Source organism: Ischnura elegans, chromosome 2 (genome assembly GCF_921293095.1).
Source record: "Ischnura elegans chromosome 2, ioIscEleg1.1, whole genome shotgun sequence".
In the NCBI taxonomy this organism is placed as follows: Eukaryota; Metazoa; Arthropoda; class Insecta; order Odonata; family Coenagrionidae; genus Ischnura; species Ischnura elegans.
This window is the reverse complement of record NC_060247.1, coordinates 98,893,687-98,915,487: the sequence shown is the minus strand read 5'-3', so window position 1 is coordinate 98,915,487 and position 21,801 is coordinate 98,893,687. Positions and strand designations below refer to the sequence as shown.

The 21,801-nt window shown below is 37.5% G+C and overlaps 1 protein-coding gene across 2 annotated transcripts; it reads left to right on the top strand.

Moving 5' to 3' along the window:
- Positions 1 to 1,061: 1,061 nt before the first annotated feature.
- On the top strand, positions 1,062 to 15,448 carry LOC124154230 (luciferin sulfotransferase-like). 2 transcript variants are annotated; one of them, XM_046527825.1, is made up of 7 exons: positions 1,066 to 1,389; positions 5,760 to 5,859; positions 6,217 to 6,385; positions 7,890 to 8,010; positions 8,337 to 8,431; positions 14,415 to 14,679; positions 15,334 to 15,448. In XM_046527825.1, the coding sequence occupies exons 1-7, from the start codon at positions 1,155 to 1,157 to the stop codon at positions 15,390 to 15,392; spliced, it is 1,044 nt and encodes a 347-aa protein (XP_046383781.1). In that variant the 5' UTR covers positions 1,066 to 1,154; the 3' UTR covers positions 15,393 to 15,448. The 2 variants fall into 2 exon arrangements, with proteins under 2 accessions (XP_046383782.1, XP_046383781.1); XM_046527826.1 differs by lacking the exon at positions 14,415 to 14,679 and having other exon boundaries at positions 1,062 to 1,389.
- Positions 15,449 to 21,801: the final 6,353 nt, after the last annotated feature.

The window sequence follows — 21,801 nt, the reverse complement described above, 5'->3', positions numbered from 1 at the left end:
TACGTAATTCATGTTTTTAGATTTTCAAATGACGGTATCTATTTTTAGTGATTAAATGAAAAGTGAAAATTTTAAAGCACGCAAAAGCATGACAGCTAGGTATGAATGCTGGGAAAAGCCCATGTGAAGTCACTCTGGTTCCGGCTGTCACTGAGTGAGGCCACCTTGGTGCGAGGCTATGAGCGCTGCTACGATGCAGGATGCTAGCAGGTAGCACTTGGCTTAAATAAGGATTATTATTACCTTATCAAACGAAGGAAACTTTCCGACCTTAGGTAATTTTAATAGGTGATTATTAAGAGATGTTTCCCTGAGCTCCGTGCCTCATGCATGAATTGGTAATCTCAGACATTGTAAAACTCCTGATTTCTCATATAACATCTAGGTCCCTGTGATGTCACGTGGAGTAGCATTGCATGGCCGCCAATGTGGCCTTTTCAAAAGAGGATAAAATTGGCCATTAATATTCGTCTAAACTGGGATTTCTAAAACCAAATAATTTGTATATTATGGATACACTAATGGTGGGTCGCAATCAATGCGTTTCGTTCTCTTTGATGAAGGAAACTACCCTATTGGATGTGCATCCAAGGCATCCTTGGATCTTGTGCCCCTGACACTCGGATGTCACCCAAGTATAGCTTGGTACATAACTGTCAGGATACTTATTTTCAGTGTGCTAGAGACCCTGCCTATTCAGCGCTCAGTATCGGTAGAATCCTGATGTACTGAGGAAATGGTGATGAAAAACCAAAGATAAAACTTCGTATGAATAATGATTGACAGAGCCAGATGATCGAATTTTGTTGGCATTAAGGAGGAAAAAGTATCGGTATGGTTCGTACTTATGCATCACATCACAAAATTACTGATAAAATTTAATAGATATTAGGTAAAACTTTTAAATTAACGTATCTTTTGAGTGGCCTTAATTTTGGCGGAGGATTGCGTAAGTTCGATCATTCTCTTTTCCAATCTTGGGCGCACGCGCAAAAATCAAAATCGCTCTTTCCTACAACTCTACTATGAGAGCATATCGCGCGCCTTATAGATTGTGGTATTCCCTCGTTATCTCTTCCCAGTGTCGGTTGTCACACGCCCGCAGCCACTAGATTCTCGTTCCATCGCTATCACGAGGCTTGAACTGACGAGAAATGGCCACGAGGATTGAAGCAGTGGTGGGCGGAACCGTAGTCGAGGATTTGCTGCTGAAAGTATTCACTCACGATCTTCGTCCCGGCTACGTCCGCGTTTATCCTCAGGGGAAGACGGCGAAGTTCAGCGGCAAGGGCTACCTCATGCCCGTTGGGTACGCAGCTTTTGCGGCATCGATTCAGGAACTGGAGTCCAGGCCGGACGACGTGTGGGTAGCATCGTTCCCCAAATGCGGTGAGATCACATTAGAATGCTAATGCATGGTATTGAATGTCTACGCGTTCACGCACCAAACTGTCTTTGCGAAATCTTACGTTCTCTGAATGCGCAGAATAGGTAATGCGCGATCGATGGCGGAGGAGTAAAGTCCTCGCCTGCTGAACAGGAGGTCGCGTGTTCGAGGCCCGCCGGGGTAGTTAGCCTTTATCCAGGGCATGGTTGTTCGTACTCGTGTAATTGTTAACTAGTGGAAAACCCCCGATATAAAGGCCAATGAGAGCTGTTTTTGGAGGTATGGTAATGAATTAAAAAATGAAATAGAGAGGTATGTGTGATGGTTAAGAGAGAGGTGGGAAGGGGAAAGTGAGAAAATTGCTGGTAGGTTTTGCAAACATTGCGTCTCAGCGATTATATGGATTTCCGACCAATAGTGGACACTTCAAATGACCTTGGATAATATGCGTAGACGAGCCCGATTCATCTTCCCCCTCCAACTCCTTCGAGCTACGCCAACACCATCCCAATGCATAACCTAATGCGGCGAAAAGCTAGGGGAATTAAAGTTCCTTTCAGTCATCCGTCAAACTCAATCATTCGCAAAGAGTATAGTTAACGTTAGCCCATCCCTACTGCCCACGACAATCACGTTTTAGAAAAGGGCCTATTCCGCGCAGCGCCGTAAGTTTCGTGGGGATAGTATTGCCCCGCGGGCCGCCTTTCACCGAGGTGCTTAAGCATTGTGGCACGAAAATTTCGGAGCGGAATCGTGCAAAGGAAGTGAGAAAGAGATAATCTTCGGCGAAGGGTTGAAGTTAATTGGTTTTCGAGAAACAATTTTTCAGTCCTGTTTTATTGTTAACGATTCTCTAATTCCTAACTTAGGCCTAGATTCATAGACGTTAACTTGGTGACCTCCGTTTGCTGGAATACCACTTGGCTCATAAAGTATATTCACATGCTTTCAATACAGTTTCGTAACAATGAATTTACAGAGGAGGAGTTTGGGAATATATCAGATTGATTAGCACAACACACCGGGTAGTGAAACAAGAAATTTTTCTTTCCATTGGTTTTATCAATGAAATAAACTTGCTATAATTCGATAATGCAAGCAAACCATTCATTTTTGAGCGGTCAAATTAATACTAAAATATTTGATGACTTAGGTTTAAATAAATAGGATTGGTGTGACACAAATATTCACCGTGAATGTACCATTTTGTATGGGAGCGTCCAGATTAAATGTGAAGTTCCGTTTTCCGTGCGCTATATTTCATGGCGGGATCTCTTTTCCTTTTTAACCTTTAATTTTTCCCCCACCCCCGATGTTATTCTATCTATTCTCTAAATATTTCATACTGACTTAACGTGTCACTAAACTATGTTTTTAAAATTCAATACAACAAAATTGAATTCTCTCATATGGCATTGAAAATGGTTTTATTCAAATCTTAAATTTTCTCGAGCTATTTCGTAATCTTTTTTAAATGCTTTTTTATGTCGACATTACGTCGAACTGTAATCTTGTGAATATCATGGCCCTGCGGATATAATCTCTTTGATTTTTCGCTGAATTTGCCTTAAATTTCGTAAATTATTATCTCTGCGTGCATCGAACCTCTCATTTCCCCACTATTAATTTCTATATCTCCCTTAACGGTGGTGCGCGTTATCTTCTTTGCCTATTCATTTCTATACTGCCTAAGCGCGTGGGCTTGTTATCTGTAGTAAGAACCTTGATCTGTAGTTGTCGTCGCTGTAGATGTCTTCCAAAAATCGTCGCTTCACATCGTATTTTAGCGATATGTCCGTTGATTTTTTTTCGATCTTGATTTATTTTCTTCCGTTTATCGTTTCGATAACTTTAAATCAAGTTAGCGAGACATTCGAAGTTACATTTATTGCCTCTGCGTGATATTTTCTGCCATTGAGGCAATTCATTTGAAATTTTATCGTTGCCTTTTGCTATAAAATAGCCATAATTTTTAAGTATATTCCGCCAAAAATTGCTAAATTGCTAAAATAAAAATGAGGATCATCTTTTCTCTGTTGATATTAGGTTCTAAACGTTCAATGCGAGCAATTTTAGAAACATTTTTAATTGCATACCCTCCAGGATATTATTCCTCTGTTGCATAACAGGAGGGGTTACTTAGGAACTTGCAAACTGGAGGAAGAGATAATTATTTCTGGTGACAATTCGAACAGAAATGTGACAATGTACTTTTATTAGGGTTGACCTGGTCCATGTTGTATGTCCCAAAGGGTCTTATTTGTAATTTTTCCTGAGATTTTTCCCCCTGGTCATTCTTTTGCTTCATTATTGAAAATATACTTTCAAGGAAAAAAAACACTGTCTTGCGTTTTCAGAGTCTACTCTTGTGAAAGTTTTATTTATGCATCTTTCACTTTTATAGTCATTCACGGAGCACTTGAAATGCAGGCTTCCCTTGCTGGTGAACCCAGGAATCATGCTTAACCTCTCCTGGATATTCAAATTTTTTTGAAAATTACCTTGGAATCTTTTTTATTAATACAGAAGAGACAAATGGGAAAGTTTGAGATGATATGGAGTTGACAATAGCCATTGAAAGTATGCAAAAGTACCTTCAACTCATCATCAACCTTAAAATTTGTGGAGAGGTTCAGGAGCGAGAATGTAAGAATTGATTGACAAAATCTCTTTTCACACCAAGAATTCGCTACACTTTGTGGAGGATCTGAACTGTGTTACAGTGAACATCACCTTTGCTATCACATCACTGTTCATCAATCCCCATCAGGGAATCTATTGGAATGGGAGGGATGGCTATGGAATCTCACCTCTCCAAGGGCGTACCCAGGATCATAGCTGGGGGGGGGGCAAGCCATGGCCTAGGGAGGGGAATCAAGTTTTGATATTTTAGCATAGAAAAAGTGAATGAAACCAACATTTTAATTCTTATAACTATGAATTTATGAGATTATTTCCTCAAAAAAAGTTTTATTTTAGTGACACATCTTATACTAATACATACATACATATCATTTTTTTTGGGTTTAAAGAAAATTTGTTTAATGCTTTCGTTTCAATTCAGTATTGATTTTTATTAAAGACTTTTGGTATTTTTGCTTCTAGAGGGGGCAGCTGCCCCCCCCCCCCCCCCCCCGCCCGTCGCTGGGTACGCCCATGCACCTCTCTTCAATTATTTTTAACTTTTTTATTAGTTATTACCGACCAGTTTTTGTTATGTCAATTTTCCAGGATACTAACTTGTAAGTGACTTGTATTCTGAGCTGCATTTTTCAGGACAAGATTGATATCATGGAAAAATATTGGTTGACCATTTACTATAGTATGTATGTTGGAAAAATGGGACTTTGAGGTCTCCATTGGAGTTTTCAAATGTGAAAACAATTTACTGAACATTAATCCAAGATCAGGTTCTGTCGATTGTTATACCGATGTTGAATACTAAGATAATTGTTTATTCAAGATATTTCATGTAAAGTACAAAATTCCAGACAAGATTCTTTAGAGTATATTGAATTGCTATGAAACAAGGCTCTCCTGATGTGTTGATTTTAATATATCTATCTGATTTTTTAAATTCTGCTCCTTTTACAACTATGATCCGCAACACCTTTCTCAGACCCTTCCTTCGCTTTGAACGAGTAGCAGTTCCATTAACTGCCCCTTCCTCTGCCCCAAGAACTTCTATCATACATCAGTGCACTTTTTTCACCTTGTAGTTTACTACTGCACCTCTGTTTACTCTACCCCTCCCTTCTAGAATTTTCATGCAACTTTAGCTTGCACTTTGCACACTCAGGAACGTAGTAGTTTGTACCCTTTAAAACGATATTGTGGTATTGAAACTGATAAGGCAATTAGTCAATCAGATTTATATTGGAAGCACATAAAATTCAAATCCCATTTCTGGACCTCTGTAGTGTTAGGTCATTTTCCATTTTTTTTAACTCTGTAATTAGGGTTGGCATTACAGATTCATTCTCCCATTTAACCCAGAAATGGTGATTTGGACTCTTTTAATAGCTTCAGTGCTCTTTTGATTCTACTGCCTTTTTTGCACCATTTTATGCTGACAATTTTACTTGAATAAATACTTATGGAGTGGTCCATTTTTTTCTTTTCCAGTTTCTTTTTCATTGGTGTAGTGAAGGGAAACACAAAAGTACTAAGGAACATATGTTTTGGACATTACTTTATTTGAAAATGTGTAAATACACTCTATTTTCTTGGAAAATATACTTTTTATAAACTAAAATTGGAGAGTATGATGACCATAACGGTGGACTACTTTTAACAAAATGTGTCGTGCCTACCTTATATTGTTTAGTTCAAGAGTTACTGTGCTGACAGAGTTTTTGTTTTCTTATTTTAGGGACAACGTGGACTCAAGAAATGGTTTGGTGTATTTGCAATGACCTAAATTTTGAGCATGCCAAGTCTATTGCTATTCGGTTGAGGTTCCCATTTGTGGAGTAAGTCATTCTTGGTAATAAATACTTTTGTATCATAGAGTAATTTCCTAAGAGTCATCACAGTCCAGTTAATACAGTTTGATGATTGTGGAGGCAATGCCACTTATAACTATATCTTCCAAATTTTAATTTTTCACGGCAGTTTCTTCAATGCTCTCACAATGCCCATGGGCTTTTGGTACTTAAGTAAACTGTGATAATAATTTAGACTTAAATTTGTTGTATTAAGCATCATGAGGCTTTGTTTGGTTTCTTTTCTTAATGTTTTTGTCAAACATTAAGGGGAATATATTGATGTATTTAAAAAGTAGTACATACATAGTATGAACTAGTTGTGTGACTTTGATTTTATTTCAGAAACAGCAGCCTGTCAAACTCTCGTGAGCTTGGTGACGAGAATTCTCCTGTCTATAAATATAGTTGGGACTCAGTGAAGTATACTTCTGATTTACCATCTCCGAGATTTATAAAAACCCATCTTCCTCTGAATCTTTTACCGGATCAGGTGAAATCAAAGAAGCCAAAGGTAATAATGATTGTGATATTTTTATTTTTTCTATCATTTATTTCATATCACATAACTATTCACTTCTATACCTTATTTGCATGAATCTATGACAAAGCTGATTATTGCATGCAGAGTTATTTATTAACTCCTCAATGGAATATGTACATCAAGTGGAAAACATATTTTGGTATCTATACATACATCATACTCAAATGCTTATGGGAGGTAAAGGAGCCCATAAATTCTGTTAACCTTTCAACCAAGACTATTTAATTGCTCACTAGCATGAAGACTAATGACTTTAATTTGCTATGCATTACGTATTTATTTTTATTTTTATTTTTATTTTATTTTATTCTCAAACCACCGGATACAGCTCTTATTGGCCAGTTATTGTAGTTATGATGCATCCTGGCATTGCATGTTCGATTTATGTTTGCTAATTTTCCAATAAGCAGTTACCTGAAAACATGCTGGCCTTGATACTATGAAAAAAATGTAACAATATAATATAAGAATAATTATTTAAAAATGTACATATGTAGTTTTGATTTATGTACGTAGATTTGACTGTTAAGTTTTTTGTAGGGTTGTGTAAACCTGCTACTCCATAGTTAAGCTACAACTGTAAATATGGTACATATATATAAATACGCCTGTATGGTGCTCCACCTAAAGCTAATTTAGGAGTTAAACAATAGAAAGGTAGTGCAAGTAGATGGTACACCTTAAGGTGGCCATTAGTTTTAGACTGACAATGAGAAAATATTAAACCCTCACCAAACCTCAGTTTTGTCACAATGCGGCTAGGACATGCTTTCACTAGATTTTATCAAGTTGAAAGCATTTACACCCATGTGTAATTGAATGAGAAATTGCATGATAAACATACCTAAATTTCTCATGCTGAATCATGCTCAGGCCTCCTGCTACTGAAGCAGTCAATGAAATTGTTATGTTCATCTTTGGTTATGAATCATTTCAGTTTGTCTTCAGTTCAATTCAAGCATTCTCGTGTATTATGCTGTCTCACAGATTGTGTGTTCTACAAATAGGAAGGGAATGCTTCAAAATGAATATACTAGTCATTAGTCAGAAAAGCCAGAATATTTTCCACCAAATCCAACAGATAAATCTTATAATTAGAAATTAGCCTGTCTTTGTGAAGGATTATAATTTTTGGGCAGAGCTAGATTTCCGATTTTATTCTAATTGTTGGTATACCTGTATGGCCCAAAGCAAAAATGTTTGGTGTGTGAATTGTTACGAAATAGTTTTTATTGTTAAAATAAGGCCCTCTATAGGCATGCAAATCATTTCTTCTCATTTCACATCCTTAAAATATACAATGTACATGTAATACTTCATGCCTGCCAAAATATTGTTCCAATTTGATTACTTTTGATAGCAATCAGATATGTACCATGGTTTTATAAAAATCATCAAAATGACAAAAACTAGAAAAGTCTTATTTCAATTTTGACAAATCTATTTGTTTCTTACTCTCTTCCAATTAATACAGATAGTCTGTGTAGCAAGGAATCCTAAGGATACATGTGTCTCATATTATCACCATTGCATACTACTTGAAGGCTACAAGGGAACTTTGTCTGAATTTGTGACTTTGTTTTTGGAGGATACTGGTGAGTGTGCCGACATCTCATATTAGGTAATATAGTCCTCATAAAATAATTCACTCATGCCCTAAAAATATTCTGCTGTGGAAATGAAATGAGAGAGGGATATGAAAAAATATTTGTTAGTGGAGTTCCTAAAGTGTTTAAATGAAGTGAACTGACATGTAATCATATTTGATAGCAAATTTTTCACACCCACACACCAATTGCCAAATCAGATACACATCTATTACATTAATTGATGTGACCCTGAATGCATAAAGGTGATTTCTCGCCTTTGTACCATACATTTACCTTTTCCTATACATATACACTTGGTTTATTACTTGCAGTTGCCTACGGTCCATACTGGGATAATGTGCTGTCATATTGGGAGCATAAAGATGATTCCAATATTCTTTTCCTGACCTATGAAGAGATGAAAAAGGTACTTATTCTGTTAATATGTGTGTATTTATTTTGGAAAGAGATTTAAAACAGGAAATAACTGGTGAAATACAAAACTGGAATTGGATCACACATATCTTGCCATATTGATATTAGGGATGGGCAGATTCAGAATTTTTTTCGGATCTGGGTCAAATCCTTGATTTTCAGAGCTGGATCTTCTGATATTTTTGGATCCAAATGCATTTTCAAATTCATTCTGTAAAACGAAGTAAGTATTCAAGTTTCTTCTGGGTACATACAATAAAAGGAATGCTTTTTAGTAGAGATGGGTCGAATAGCAGATTTCTCGAATTCGAATATCGAATTCGAATATTAAATCATTGCTTGAATATTCGAATACCTCGAATACTAAATGATGAATGCTGGTATGTTTGACTCGGTTGCCTATGCAGCAAGCAACAAAAGATTTTGGGGAGTAATTTTGATTTCCTTTAAATGATTCGAACAGGAATTTAGCTGATTAATGAATATTTTAATTTTATGGAAACAATTGGACATATAATTAATTCAACTAACATCGCTTTACCCTCACTCCTGCTGCCAAGTGCTAGCTGACAATTTGAGGCATTTTGCAAAATACAAGCTCTTTTCCACCGGATTTTCTTCAATTATTTTCAGTCCATCTTTGGGAGTTCTCAGGAGATAAGAAGATAAATTGGAATTGCTATCAGGGAGAAACAAAATATTCTGAGAAAATATCCCTTTGTCTGGGACTGTAACAATAAATATTTATAGCACCACTCATAAATTGTAACTTGATATATGTTTTCCGAAAAAAATACCGCATCAACTTCGGAGAAGCTCTGCTGCTCATATCGAGTTTCGCCAGAATGCCAAGTCTCCGTCCAATTTTGACATTTATTTCCTCGCGTAAAATGCTTAAATAAACTCAGAAATACGTCGTGTTTGGTCTTATTCTTTTTGAAAGCACGCGCACATTACTAATATTTCAATTCAATAAAGGTGTAACATCAATTGACGAAAGTCATTCTTAGACACCTTTTGTGCTAATAGATGACTCATGCAGCGGTTGACCTCCACAGAAATGGGGAACTTCGAAGCTGGTAGGAAAAAAAAGGTCAGTGGGAGAGAAAAGGGAGGGCCCGAAAGACGTTTCTATTGTTCTCGTGTAACTTGGTAATTTTTCGAAGCTAAGGTCTTCGTAATATGATCCCTGCGCGAGCTGTGACCTTTTTTTTATTTCGAAGAAGAGGAAAGCCTCAGAGGGGGGGCTAGTGCGGAATGGAGAGGGATACCGGATCTTGGGAAATGCGCTAATGCAAGTATCCCACGGAACTCACACAGCTGTTGACCTCCAGGAATGGGGAACTTCGAAGCAGGTAGCCAGAAAAAGGTCAGTGGGTGAGAAAAGGGGGAGGGCGTGAAACTTGTTTTTATTGTTCTCGTAACTCGATATTTTTTTCGAAGCAGGGGTCTTCGTAATGCGATCCATGCGCGATCTGGGACCTTTTGTTTGATTTCGGAGAAGAGGAAAGCGTCAGAGTGGGTGAGGCAAGTGCTGAATGGAGGGGGATAGCGGATCGTGGGAAATGCCCTAAGGTTGCTATCCCACGGCACTGAGGTTCTCCTGGTGGGGGGAATCGGGGATTTTCGGATTTTTTCACCCGACCATTTTCGGTTCCCCTCGTCGAACTCTTTTCACCGCTAAAATCCACTAATTTGATGTAATTCGTCAACTTGCGTAAAACGGCGCTGCGAGCACTAAATGACTACAGTTCTCTACATTTTTCCGAGTCAACTACCAACGACGTGCGGGCGACAGTGTATGACGCGAAATTCAAAGTATTCGAGGCGGTACTTTTCGCATAACTATTCGAAACCTCGAATATCGAATACTTTCTAATATTCGAGGTATTCGAGTATTCGCGGATACTATTCGCACATCTCTACTAAAAAGGTCACAGCTCGCGCAGGGATCATATTACGAAGACCTTAGCTTCGAAAAAATACCAAGTTACACGAGAACAATAGAAACGTCTTTCGGGCCCTCCCTTTTCTCCCCCACTGGCCTTTTTTTTTCCTACCAGCTTCGAAGTTCCCCATTTCTGTGGAGGTCAACCGCTGCATGAGTCATCTATTAGCACCAGGGCCGTCGCGTGGGTAGGGCGACCGGGGCGGTCGCCCCGGGCGCCGCGGCCAGGGGGGCGCCGCTACGGCAGGGAAAACGGGAATTTTGCGGTAGAATAAACGGGAATCTTGCGGCAGGGAAAACAAAAATTTTTTTTACCAGAATTTTTAAAAAGTTGTTTTTACAATAACAAAATTAACATTCTGCAATAATAACTAAAATATTCGTTATCTTAAGTCATTATCTTTTCAAATGTATTCCTGTAAACACCTGCCGTTCGCATTGTGTTTGGTTTTGAGTGTAAGTTGTGGTGCGGTCGCCCGGGGGGGGGGGGGGGGGGGGGGGGGAGGGGGCGCTTGACAGAATCTCGCCCTGGGCGCGGCCACACCACGCGACGGCCCTGATTAGCACAAAAGGTGTCTAAGAATGACTTTCGTCAATTGATGTTACACCTTTATTGAATTGAAATATTAGTAATGTGCGCGTAATTTCAAAAAGAATAAGACCAAACACGACGTATTTCTGAGTTTATTTAAGCATTTTACGCATTGTAATTCATTTTCAAATTCAATCTGTAAAACGAAGTAATTATTCAAGTTTCTTTTGGGTACATACAATAAAAGGAATACTTTTTAGATTTACATACACATTTTAATATTGTTACTGATTAAAAATCATAGTTGAAAGCTTTCAAATTATTGAAAAAAGGATAAAATCTTTTCATGCTCTGGATATAAACTGTAACACTTGCTAAATACACCAAAGGATGAAGTTCGCCATGAAAAATATATGACTTAGCCAGGATTAAAACCCGGATCTCCCAAAATGGCTTGCTGGTGTATGGCTAACACCCCTGACTGGCAATTGGGGAATCCAGGTTCGAATCCTGGATAAATCACATACTTTTTCATGGCAAACTTCATCCTTTGGTGTATGTATTTCACTTCGCACCCGTGCGTGCGACTGCATACAAAGTCACTTGTTTCTGCAGTGCTTTATTACACTTGCATTTGGAAATGAAAATAGGTTTCAATCTTCAGAAAAACCATCGACTGAATTTTAATCTCCCACACATAAGTTTCCCCCAAATTTTGTCTCTTTCTCATCCCATACTGACTTGTGTTTCACCCCCGCAAATGCTTCAGTTGTGGTGAGGTGGATTTTGCACTTCCACGTGATAGTTTCACGTCACAGTGCACGCACATGGTTCTCTTTATGTCAATATTAATGTTTCTGCTCAATGAAAGTTATTTTTATCTGTATATCATCAAATTATATTGCAACTGCACAATCTGTAATGCAATTAGAAATGTTTTGGACAACATTAGCGTCACGTGTGATGAGTTGTGGGAAGAGGACGAGACAACCGCTCAGCGAGAGGAAGGTAAGCTGCAGAAGTGCGTTAAGAATATATGGAGGGCAAGGAATGCACCCCCCCCTGTCTTTCAAGCAATGAGGCTATGAATTAGGGAGTGAAGGACGAACATGTTAGATTTTGCTATTTTGTGACATCATTGCCTTCAGAGCGAAGCCAGGCGACCTATGTGATATAATATGTGTATACAGTTGGCATTTCCAGGCTCTATCTTCTTGTTTGACAGTACTGATGCCACGCCTGTTTCTTTGATAATAGTGCTGTTTGGACAATGTTGAATATTGGCGTAGTCTTGTTATAACTAAAAAAACTTTGTTTCGATCAATTTGAGCTAAAAAAGAACCTAAATATGTATGTTAGAAATGCAATGCATTTTGTCTCATTCTTTTTTTGAATATTGTGCACGTTATCCAAGTGCCGAAAACTATCAAGACATCTTCAGGTCCAGTAAGTCACTCGCCCAGCATTTGTTCTCCAGAAACGGGGAATTGAAGCAGGTAAGATGAAAAAGGACAGTGGGTGAGATGGGGTAGAGATGAAACACACTTCCAGTGTTCTCGTGTAACTTTATATTTTCCTTTGAAGATAATGATTTATGGACTGTGTGGTCTTCGGAAAGGAAAAAAAAATATTAGAGGCATGGGGTGATGGAGGGCTAAGGGTGTTTTTTTTTTAAATTTGCGGCATTGTCACTTCTGACGTTGTTGTTATCCTATGGCGTTGAGATTCTACCGATTGTTGTTCAATATCTTTGTAAGTTTTATCACACTATGTGCCTGTCGTATTTTGCTGTAAAAATTTCTGCGGCTGAAATTCTGTTGTATAACCTCTACGAGAGCTTTTAAACAAAATGGTTCATGAGTAAGACAAGCATCGCAGTGCAACAGCAAAGGTAGGATCGGAACTCTTTCCACTCCCTCGTATGGGACGCTGCACTCACTGAAGCGTAAGTTTAAATTTTGGATCCAGGTCCGATGCCTTCAGTGAATTTGGATCCAAAGTATCCGATGAAGGCCAATATCTGTGGATGTTTTGATCCAAGGTATCCAATCTGACCATCCCTAATTGATATTCATAAAATCCGTGGGATGGGGTTGATGTGGTGATTAGTGTGTTGGCTTCGCACCCATGGGTTCCAATCTCAGGGTGGCTGAGAATTTACTGAGATCACCCAATCCCTGACCTGGTTGGAAACCTGAGAAGCTTTCATCCATGCTATTCACCGGGAAAAGTGCAGATTCTTCATCAGCCAATCCCTGCTTGAATATAGGAGGACACTTGGACACAAGTGGACACTCCATCTGTCGGATGGGAAGTTAAGGTGTGGTTACCTTGGTTGCTTTCATTGAGAGCATGCTAACACCAATGCCAGTTTTCCCTCCACATCCCCTTCCCGATACTTCCCTCATGACCTCAGCTGTTGGTCGCCTCCTACAAATACCATACGATACTTTGATTTAAAATCCCTCATTTTTTTACATTAAATTTGTTAAATGGAAATATTTTATGGTAATTGGCCCTGAATCATGCATTTCAGGGAGATTTTTCTATGTTCTAAAATTTATATTATCCCTTCAAATTTCTTTTACACCATTTCTAAACGGTAGGCTTTCAATTTTTATGCTAAAAAGTGGTACTGCAAAATGTAACATGGAGAAAGTGTTTGAATTTTTGAGGGGGAGGTAACAGCTTGAAATATATTGTCTGTATAAAGTAGGGGAGACTGAGACAAGTTACATTATTATTACCTGAGTTCCTCTTTTTGTTTCTGCAGTTATTTATCCTTTTTCACTCTCATCCATACTTATATGTACCTGATATTCGAGTATGGTGCCAGTAGGCATGAGTGAAAATGATGGCCTTGGTCCACCCACAGGTATGAAAGATTGAATGCTCAGCTATAAATAAAACCTGAGCATGAATAGTACTTTCTACTTTGCCTAAACCTGCCCTAGTCTACCCTATATGTGCTCCAAAAAATCTCCAGTAACTTTGGTAATAAGAACCTACTATTGCTGTTAATCTCACATGCCATCTGTCACATGTTGTGAAAATTTGCTCCCAGGCTATTTTTTTAGTTTTATTTCTTACAATGACGTATTTATGTTTCTATATTGCTGAATCCTAACATTATACTTTTCTCAATCGTCGGAGTAATGAGGTTTGCGTGAATGGGTGGAATAGAGTATGGATGGTGGTATGAGAGTGCTTTTTTACATGAAAATGTTATTTTTTTGAGAAAAATGAAATATATACATACATATGCTAAAATAATAGTTTTCTTTTGTGATGAATATAGCCAGCTATTGTTATATAGGACCTACCACCCGTGACTGATATTGATGTGGTAATGAAGAACACAGTTGGTCTCATAACTCCTGATTGAAACCCATTGCAATTAGATATTATTACATTACTGTTAGATATGGATCTAAATGATTTTACTTAATTGGTTTGAATATAGGAGAAACGTTAAAATAAATTTTTATTTTATAGGACTTGCCATCAGTCATTTTCAAGGTATGCAAATTTATGAATAAAAAGCTACCCTCAGATGAAGAATTAAAAGCTCTTTGTGATCACCTTAGTTTTGATTCGATGAAAACAAATGATGCTGTAAACTATGAACACTATGTAGAAAAAAGGCGGACTTTTCCTGATCAGCATTTCATGAGGAAAGGAAAAACGAATTCCTGGAAAGAGGAAATGAGTGCTGAAGATGTGAAACGATTTGATGACTGGATTGAGAATAGCCTGAAAAGTATGTTTGTAGTGGTAAAAAGTATCTTCTTTATTTTCGTTAAACTTTAATTAAACTACTCATTTTTATTTTTCCCGCTGACTAATGTAAACAAGCCATCATATCAGTTTTGAATTACCTATTCTTTACTGTTAGTAATATTTTGGGCTACATTCATATACATTTGAATTAAGGGAAGGAGAAAATGGTTAGTCCTCGATAGACTTTAGGGGATAGAAATTGAAGGCATACATATGTATTTGTTTGTCAATGGACCCCTGTGAACAATTTCTTAACTAACAATCTACACTCTCCTTGGTGTAGCCTCTCTGCTCTTTTTGTGTATGCTTCAATACCTCCCCTCTTTACATCACTTCCCATGTCTACGTACGTCTGAATACCACACGTCTCACATTAAAACCCCACTCTTCTTTCTTCCTGCACTCCCTCTCCTCTCTGTTCATCCATTATCTTGCTACCACCACATATCACATCATGGTTCATGTCATGCACCACTGATCACTTACAAATTTAATCACAGGTTTATGGACCATATTTTCCTTGCTGCTTTTTAAAGTATTGGTGGGGTGGGATTTGTATGTAAGTTCATTGTAGAAAACTGAAAGATTAAATATCCCAGAAATACTATAGTTGCCTTTCTTCTTTCAATTTCAGAACTTGATGCAGAAGCCAGGGAATTTTTCCAGAATTGGTTGAATTACGATAGAATGTAAGAAAATTTTTCTACACCCAAACTGCTAATTTGAAAAATAAACATTCATTATCTGCATTTTGCATGTATGTATGTATCTTTGAACTAAGTATCAAGCTGCATGAAGTCCCTATTTAGCTGTTCTTTTCTTCGAATCATGTTTATACCTGTCTATAGTTCTGTTCAAGTAATCCCTGTTTGTGTGGGTAGCCATGGTGAATCTTAAGGTTAATGTGAGAGGCTCAGAATATTCCTATGAATACTGAGAATACAAGAATAGAAAGAAATACACAATTTTGCTCTTACAGAGAAGAAGGGCATTAAAGGACAGTCATTCAACTAAAAGTCAGAAATGAGGAATTGATGGGAAAAGTGGAATACAAAGGAAATCTTTTGAACTCTCAAGGAAATTGTTACAATTTAAGCCTCACACTGCAGGAACGTTTTGTATGCTTACTGCGGGAAAAACGTTTTTAAATGTTTGACCATTGCTCAACTGCCTATGGCAGCTTCCCTTAATTTTTATTGCTACACACATACAGCCCAAGTGCACTTTCCCTCACTTTAGGGATCGCTAAAGTGGCTTAACTCTCTCAGTCCATCCCTCACGGCAGGGAGCGCCTCCAGGCATTTCTTGTAATTCCTCCCATTTTGTATTGTTTCCTTCTCACTCCACTCTGTTAATATGCTTAAGACAAGTGCCCAAATGTAGGCCCATTCGTTGGTAAGAAAGAAGGAAGGGTTGTCCCACATTATGAGAATTCACTCCTTGCGAGACTCTTGGTCAGGCTAGAGGGAAACATATTTCTTGGTTCCCTCCCGTAAAGACTGGTGGCTACAATCATGAGCTCCCACAGCGAAAGGGTTAATCAGCCAAATTATGAGCCAAGACACTCTGATGAAGTCAGTCGTCAAAAAATGAGATGATGGGAGGATCAGCAAAGGAAGGCCTCAAATTAGATACATAGGTCAAGTGATCGCAACAATTTAAAAGAGAAGATCTTTATTATCATCAGCAGTCATTGTGGCAGAGCCATCTGGGACCGAGTACCACAGCTCGTCACATTGGTGTCACTAGGCAGACGCTGCCTTGTTGGTATACAGGAGTACTATACTTGGCCAACGAGGTGCGAAGGGGACTCGGAATCAGAAGAGCAAGACGAGTCTCCTGGGAAATACCATATTCATAGTAGTGAACTTGCAAGTGACGCTTGTGTTATTTATGTGTATTTGCTACACACGTACATTAAACATTGTCCTCATTATTTCTGTACCAATTATTGAAGTGCGTATTGTTACCCCAAATACCCTCCAGTCATCTATCCGAATATTGGTTTTAGGGTGCTCTCCATTCAAAACTCCTATCAGCTAATCTTTTAACATCTATATAATTCTCCTGCTTTACATTATTCATCACCTGCTCTATATGCCTCATCCAAGCCCTACCTTTGCTGTTCTTTCCTTCAACCTGTCCTTAAAATATAATTTTCTCATATCTTTTGTAAAATAATTGGTGGAGTAGACAAATCTTTGGGATACTAATGTGGTGGTTTCCCATTTCCTTCTACATATGAGTACTATAGCTATTTAAGTACATACATACAAGTTACCATACCTGCTGCAGTGTTATGAGTTTCACTGTACTGACCACTATAGTCTCTACCTTCACTCACATGAAGAGGAACTGCTTCCCTCTCCTTCAGGTGCTGTGAAGCATAACTTCTGGCAGCCTCTCATCACCACATCTCTGATTCTTCACAGTTTTTGGTGTCATTCAAATGGCCTACGTTACTCAAGGATATGTGTACTAAAGATACCCCTCGGAACGCCATCCATTTGTGTCCATGATTGCGTATTTGAGATGTAAACTCATGTAAGTTGCAGCTAACCTCAACATCTTGAAGTAGACCCACCATCTGCAACCTGGTGGATACATTCGATGGCTCTAAGCTTAGCTGTGAGAAATGAGAAGGTGTGGTTGGAAACATGAAAAGTTCAGCTGATAAAATAGTTTATTGGAGTGCTGTTAAAACCAATTTTTAAATCATTGACCTATAATGTTACAAAATTATATTTATTTTAATTTCTACTTTTATTCTAAAGTTCATAAGTGCAGAACGTTTTTAACCTGTTAGCCAAAGTTTAAAATCATATCTCTCAGGCTGCAGGGAGCACACCAAAAATTTACATAGGTATGTACTATAAATAAAAAAACGATATGAGAATGTAAGTACAGGCCACTTAACGCATATTACTCAGGCCATGGGCATACCCAGTGAGGGCCAGGGAGAGGGGGTGCTAGTAGCAAAAATCGCAAAAGTCTATAAGCAAAATCAGTACTGAAATGAAGCGAAAGCATTCAACAAATTTTCTTTAAACCCACAAAAAATTATATGTATTAGTGTAAGATATGTAACTAAAATAAAACTTTTTTTTCAAGGAAATAATCTCATAAACTAATGTCACAACTTGGCTTGCTCTCCCCAAGACCATGGCTTGCCCCCCCACCCCAGGTATGATCCTGGGTACGCCCTTGACTGAGGCAATTATTCCTCACACTCTAATTTGGGTAAATTTTAGTGTAAACAATCTCAATTCCATAATTACATTTATAGCATTAGTTCACTTGTTCTATGTTCTATATTCTCATACTTCAGGGAATGTGGTAAAATTGAGCAGCAAGCTTTTCCTCATGTGATTTGGTTCAACGATGAATTGATGCTAAAAACCTGGTAATTATTCTATCAAAATATTAGTACGGTTTTAAACAAATAAAAATATTCTGGACTCCATTGAACCCCCTGAATATTGCTTTCCCAGCTCACACTTACGTTGCGTGTAGCATACTTTCAAGGATACAGTGACAGGGGTTTCATAAGTAAATTAAATCTCTTAGATTTATGGGGTAATTACTGAACATGTAGCCTGATTCCTCTTTGAATTCATGATTAAGTAAGTGTACCCTGATGGGATGGATATTTGATCGTCAGTGCAAAATGGAATGCAAAATTCGTCCCAAGTAAAAAAAGGACAGAAAAGCAAGCTAGTAAAATAGCCTTTTTGAAATGAATGAAACGCATTCTTGCGTAGAAATATGAAGAATTGAATACTGATCTAAATAAATAAAAACTTATGCTGGAACACCACTTTAATCTACTCCTTTTTTCGAATTTCTGTGGATTTATTTTTCAATGTCATTCCACAATAGTCCTAACAGTAATCCACCCTTGCCCTTCAGCATATGACGTGACCTATGGGCGTCTCGTAACTATTCGTCTCAGCCGATGAATCATCACCTAACTGCGGGATTTTTCTTCAACAGCGATCCCATATTCCTTTTCTGCTGCCACAAATGACAGTACATGTTGGTTATCAACAGCTGTTACCTTTCTCTACCACACTCTTATGAAGTTTAGTCCACCCTTATGAAATATTTTCCTTTGATTACATTCTCCCTCTTGTTAAGACATTAATCCTCATTGGTAGCCCACCTGGAAAAAAAACGTAAAACCACGAGTCTCATTCAAATCCGTACTTCCCCGCGCGGATGGTACGGCCCGTACGACAGTGTTGCCATTGTTTCCCGTAAAAACCTTAGACCATATAAGAACTAGACCCGCCATTCCCCACCCCTACCCATGTCTCGCCGTGTGGCCAACATCTCCCCTCCGCTCCCTTCCTTCCCCGCCCACTTTTAAAGGGGCGTGACGTAACGGTTGGGACGCTCATCGTCGTAGCGCATGGCAACGAATGGGGATTCACTGTATCACTGCGGTATTTTGACCATTTTCTTCACGATTTTTCAATTAAAAGTACTAATATATATTGCGTTATGTACGAGAAGTATTCTCTCAGCCATGGTTGGATTGGTGAACTTACAATTAATAAACAGTGGCCTTTTTCGGCATTGGCAGCGACGAAAAAATATTGTGGCAGTAAAATGAAGACAAAGCCCTTTGTAAACTTCCGCAGATTTTTTTCTTATCTCGTTAGCGATCTAGCATCATTCGGAACATCGTTATAAAAACATGAAATCTTGCACAAAAGTTGTAAACGGGGGAATTTTAGAGAGGAAAAGGGTCATGGTGTAAAGAATTTGCCGGTCGTCCACGAAGTAACGCGGCAACGCCTTCGCATATAGTAATTTTTAAACGGTCAATTATGCGATGCAAATTGAACTGCGCGCTAGTGCTATTAAAAAGTGATGTCAACAAATCAGCATTCATATGATTTAGGTAAGTAATTTAGTTATTTCATAAATGCATATTTTTTTACTTAGCAGACAGCTCTCGTGTTATTTATATTTTGCGATGGTGGAAAAGGTCTAGCGCCGGCTTTGCAAGTGACACCTACGATTTAAGTTCGCTACGGAATATTCTGGGAATAAATAATACCTATTAACATATTTATAATTAGAAAGAAAGAGAGGATTGGATTAAAATAATTTAAAAAATAAATTTGCTATAAAACAATCAAGTATATGTAATTCATTGAATAACTTATTAAATATTTTCATGTAATGTTGTACGTAAATACGTACATATGTACTTACAGAGTTTTCAATTAAATTTTTTTAAACAATTTACGACATAATTTAATTTTTTATATTCTTGTCACAATACATAAGAAAAGAGGATGCGGATTCAAAAATCATCTAAGAAGTGAATCTCATTTTATTAAAAAATCCAGAAGCGATTACGCTGTCAAATGTGTGAAATATAACGGATAATTTTCTATTTTTCACGGCAGTATGATATTTCGAAGCACTTGGAGACGCAAGAGCATAAAAGATATTTAAATACTGCTGCATCTTCCTCCAAAATACAGAAATTTTTAGTAAAAACAATTTATGGAGACGAAGAAAAGAAACTAGCATTAGCAGAAGGATGTCTTTCCATTCTATTTTTCATAGTCTTTCCTTCAGATGTAAGGCCTGTACATCACAATTTATCAAATCGGTTTTGCAGCGCACATGATACATAACGCCGTTCAAACAGCTGCTGTTTTGTTGCCCGCAGATGTGGAAAATATTGTCATTAAAATATATTTTTATTTCTAAATTACACTGTGCGTCTTCAAATGCTGAAAGAATTTTGTGAAACTGCGGAAGTCGCATGCATAAGAAAATACTTGGTTACTGTAAAACGCGCTAGTTACCTCTTTCGTCAGCTGTAGATAGAATTTTTAAATTATACCACACTATGAATTCCTACTTTCTATATCAGGTTCAATGTCCTAAAATTGTAGAAGAGAGTTTTGAAAAGAATCCTCAAATTTAGCTAGAGTTTAAAAACAATCAATCACCTCTTTTTCAAAATGCTATTGAAGTTATTGAAGATGATAAAATTTTGGTAATCGAAGTAGCGAATGAAGTTAAAAATATCTGAGTCAAAAGCGGTCAGAGTGTAATTTTCTTCCATTAACCATCGATAAGAGCATAAGTGAGCTCGAAGTGGGTGCAATAAATCATGCAGATATCATGAATCACGTTAAAAATTTCTATCGTAACTGCAAAGATTATTTAGAAGAGTGGACGCTATATTAAAATTATATTGAACATTTTCATTGGATTACATTAAAAGATAAACTTAATTGGAATGATGTTCTAAAATCATTCGATCATTGTGCATAAAATTTTCCATATAATAATATTTCCAAAAACGATCTTTTTAATGAGGTATCATTATTAAAAAAATATATTGGTTAAAAAAGGGTAAAATCTTGGGCTTCAGCACAAATCTTGATAGAGTACAAATGGTTATAAATATTTCATCATTTGAAACAAAGCATATTCCATACAATATTGCCCTAAAATTAAGAAATATTCTTTGCCCTTACCACAAGCAATTGCTGCGACTGAACTCGTTTTTTCTACTGTAAATAAGTGTGTGCATCAGAAAAGCAATTCAATGTGTGAAATATAACTAAACAAATTCGTGTGAAAAATTTCACGACCTTTTCCGCAAAAGAAATGAAGAAAAAAATCACTCAAATATAAGAAATATGCCAAAGAAAAAATTATACGAAACTTAATTTTTAATGCATCATATTTGCTATTCTTTTTGCCACCCTTATGACCTTGACGATGACCTAACTGGGTCAACGGTTGAATTTTCGTAAATGAAAGTGTTATTTTCGGGTTTCTCGGGTCCGAAAACCTGAGAATTGACATCTTGGTCAATGAAATGTAGACTTTTTTCTATCTCGATTTTTTTAGATTAAAACCACATAAGGCAAATTAAAATTTTTGGTTTGGACCCACATTGTGAGGTCAAAAGGTCAAAATTGTAAAATTTTGCTTACAGTCAACAAAACTTAGGACCTTTCCCCATAAGTGTGCCAATTTTCATGAATATTGCTCGATGCAAAGTTACTAAAATTACGGGTTAAAAATGACACACGACCGTTGGGACAGTGTTAATATTCATTTT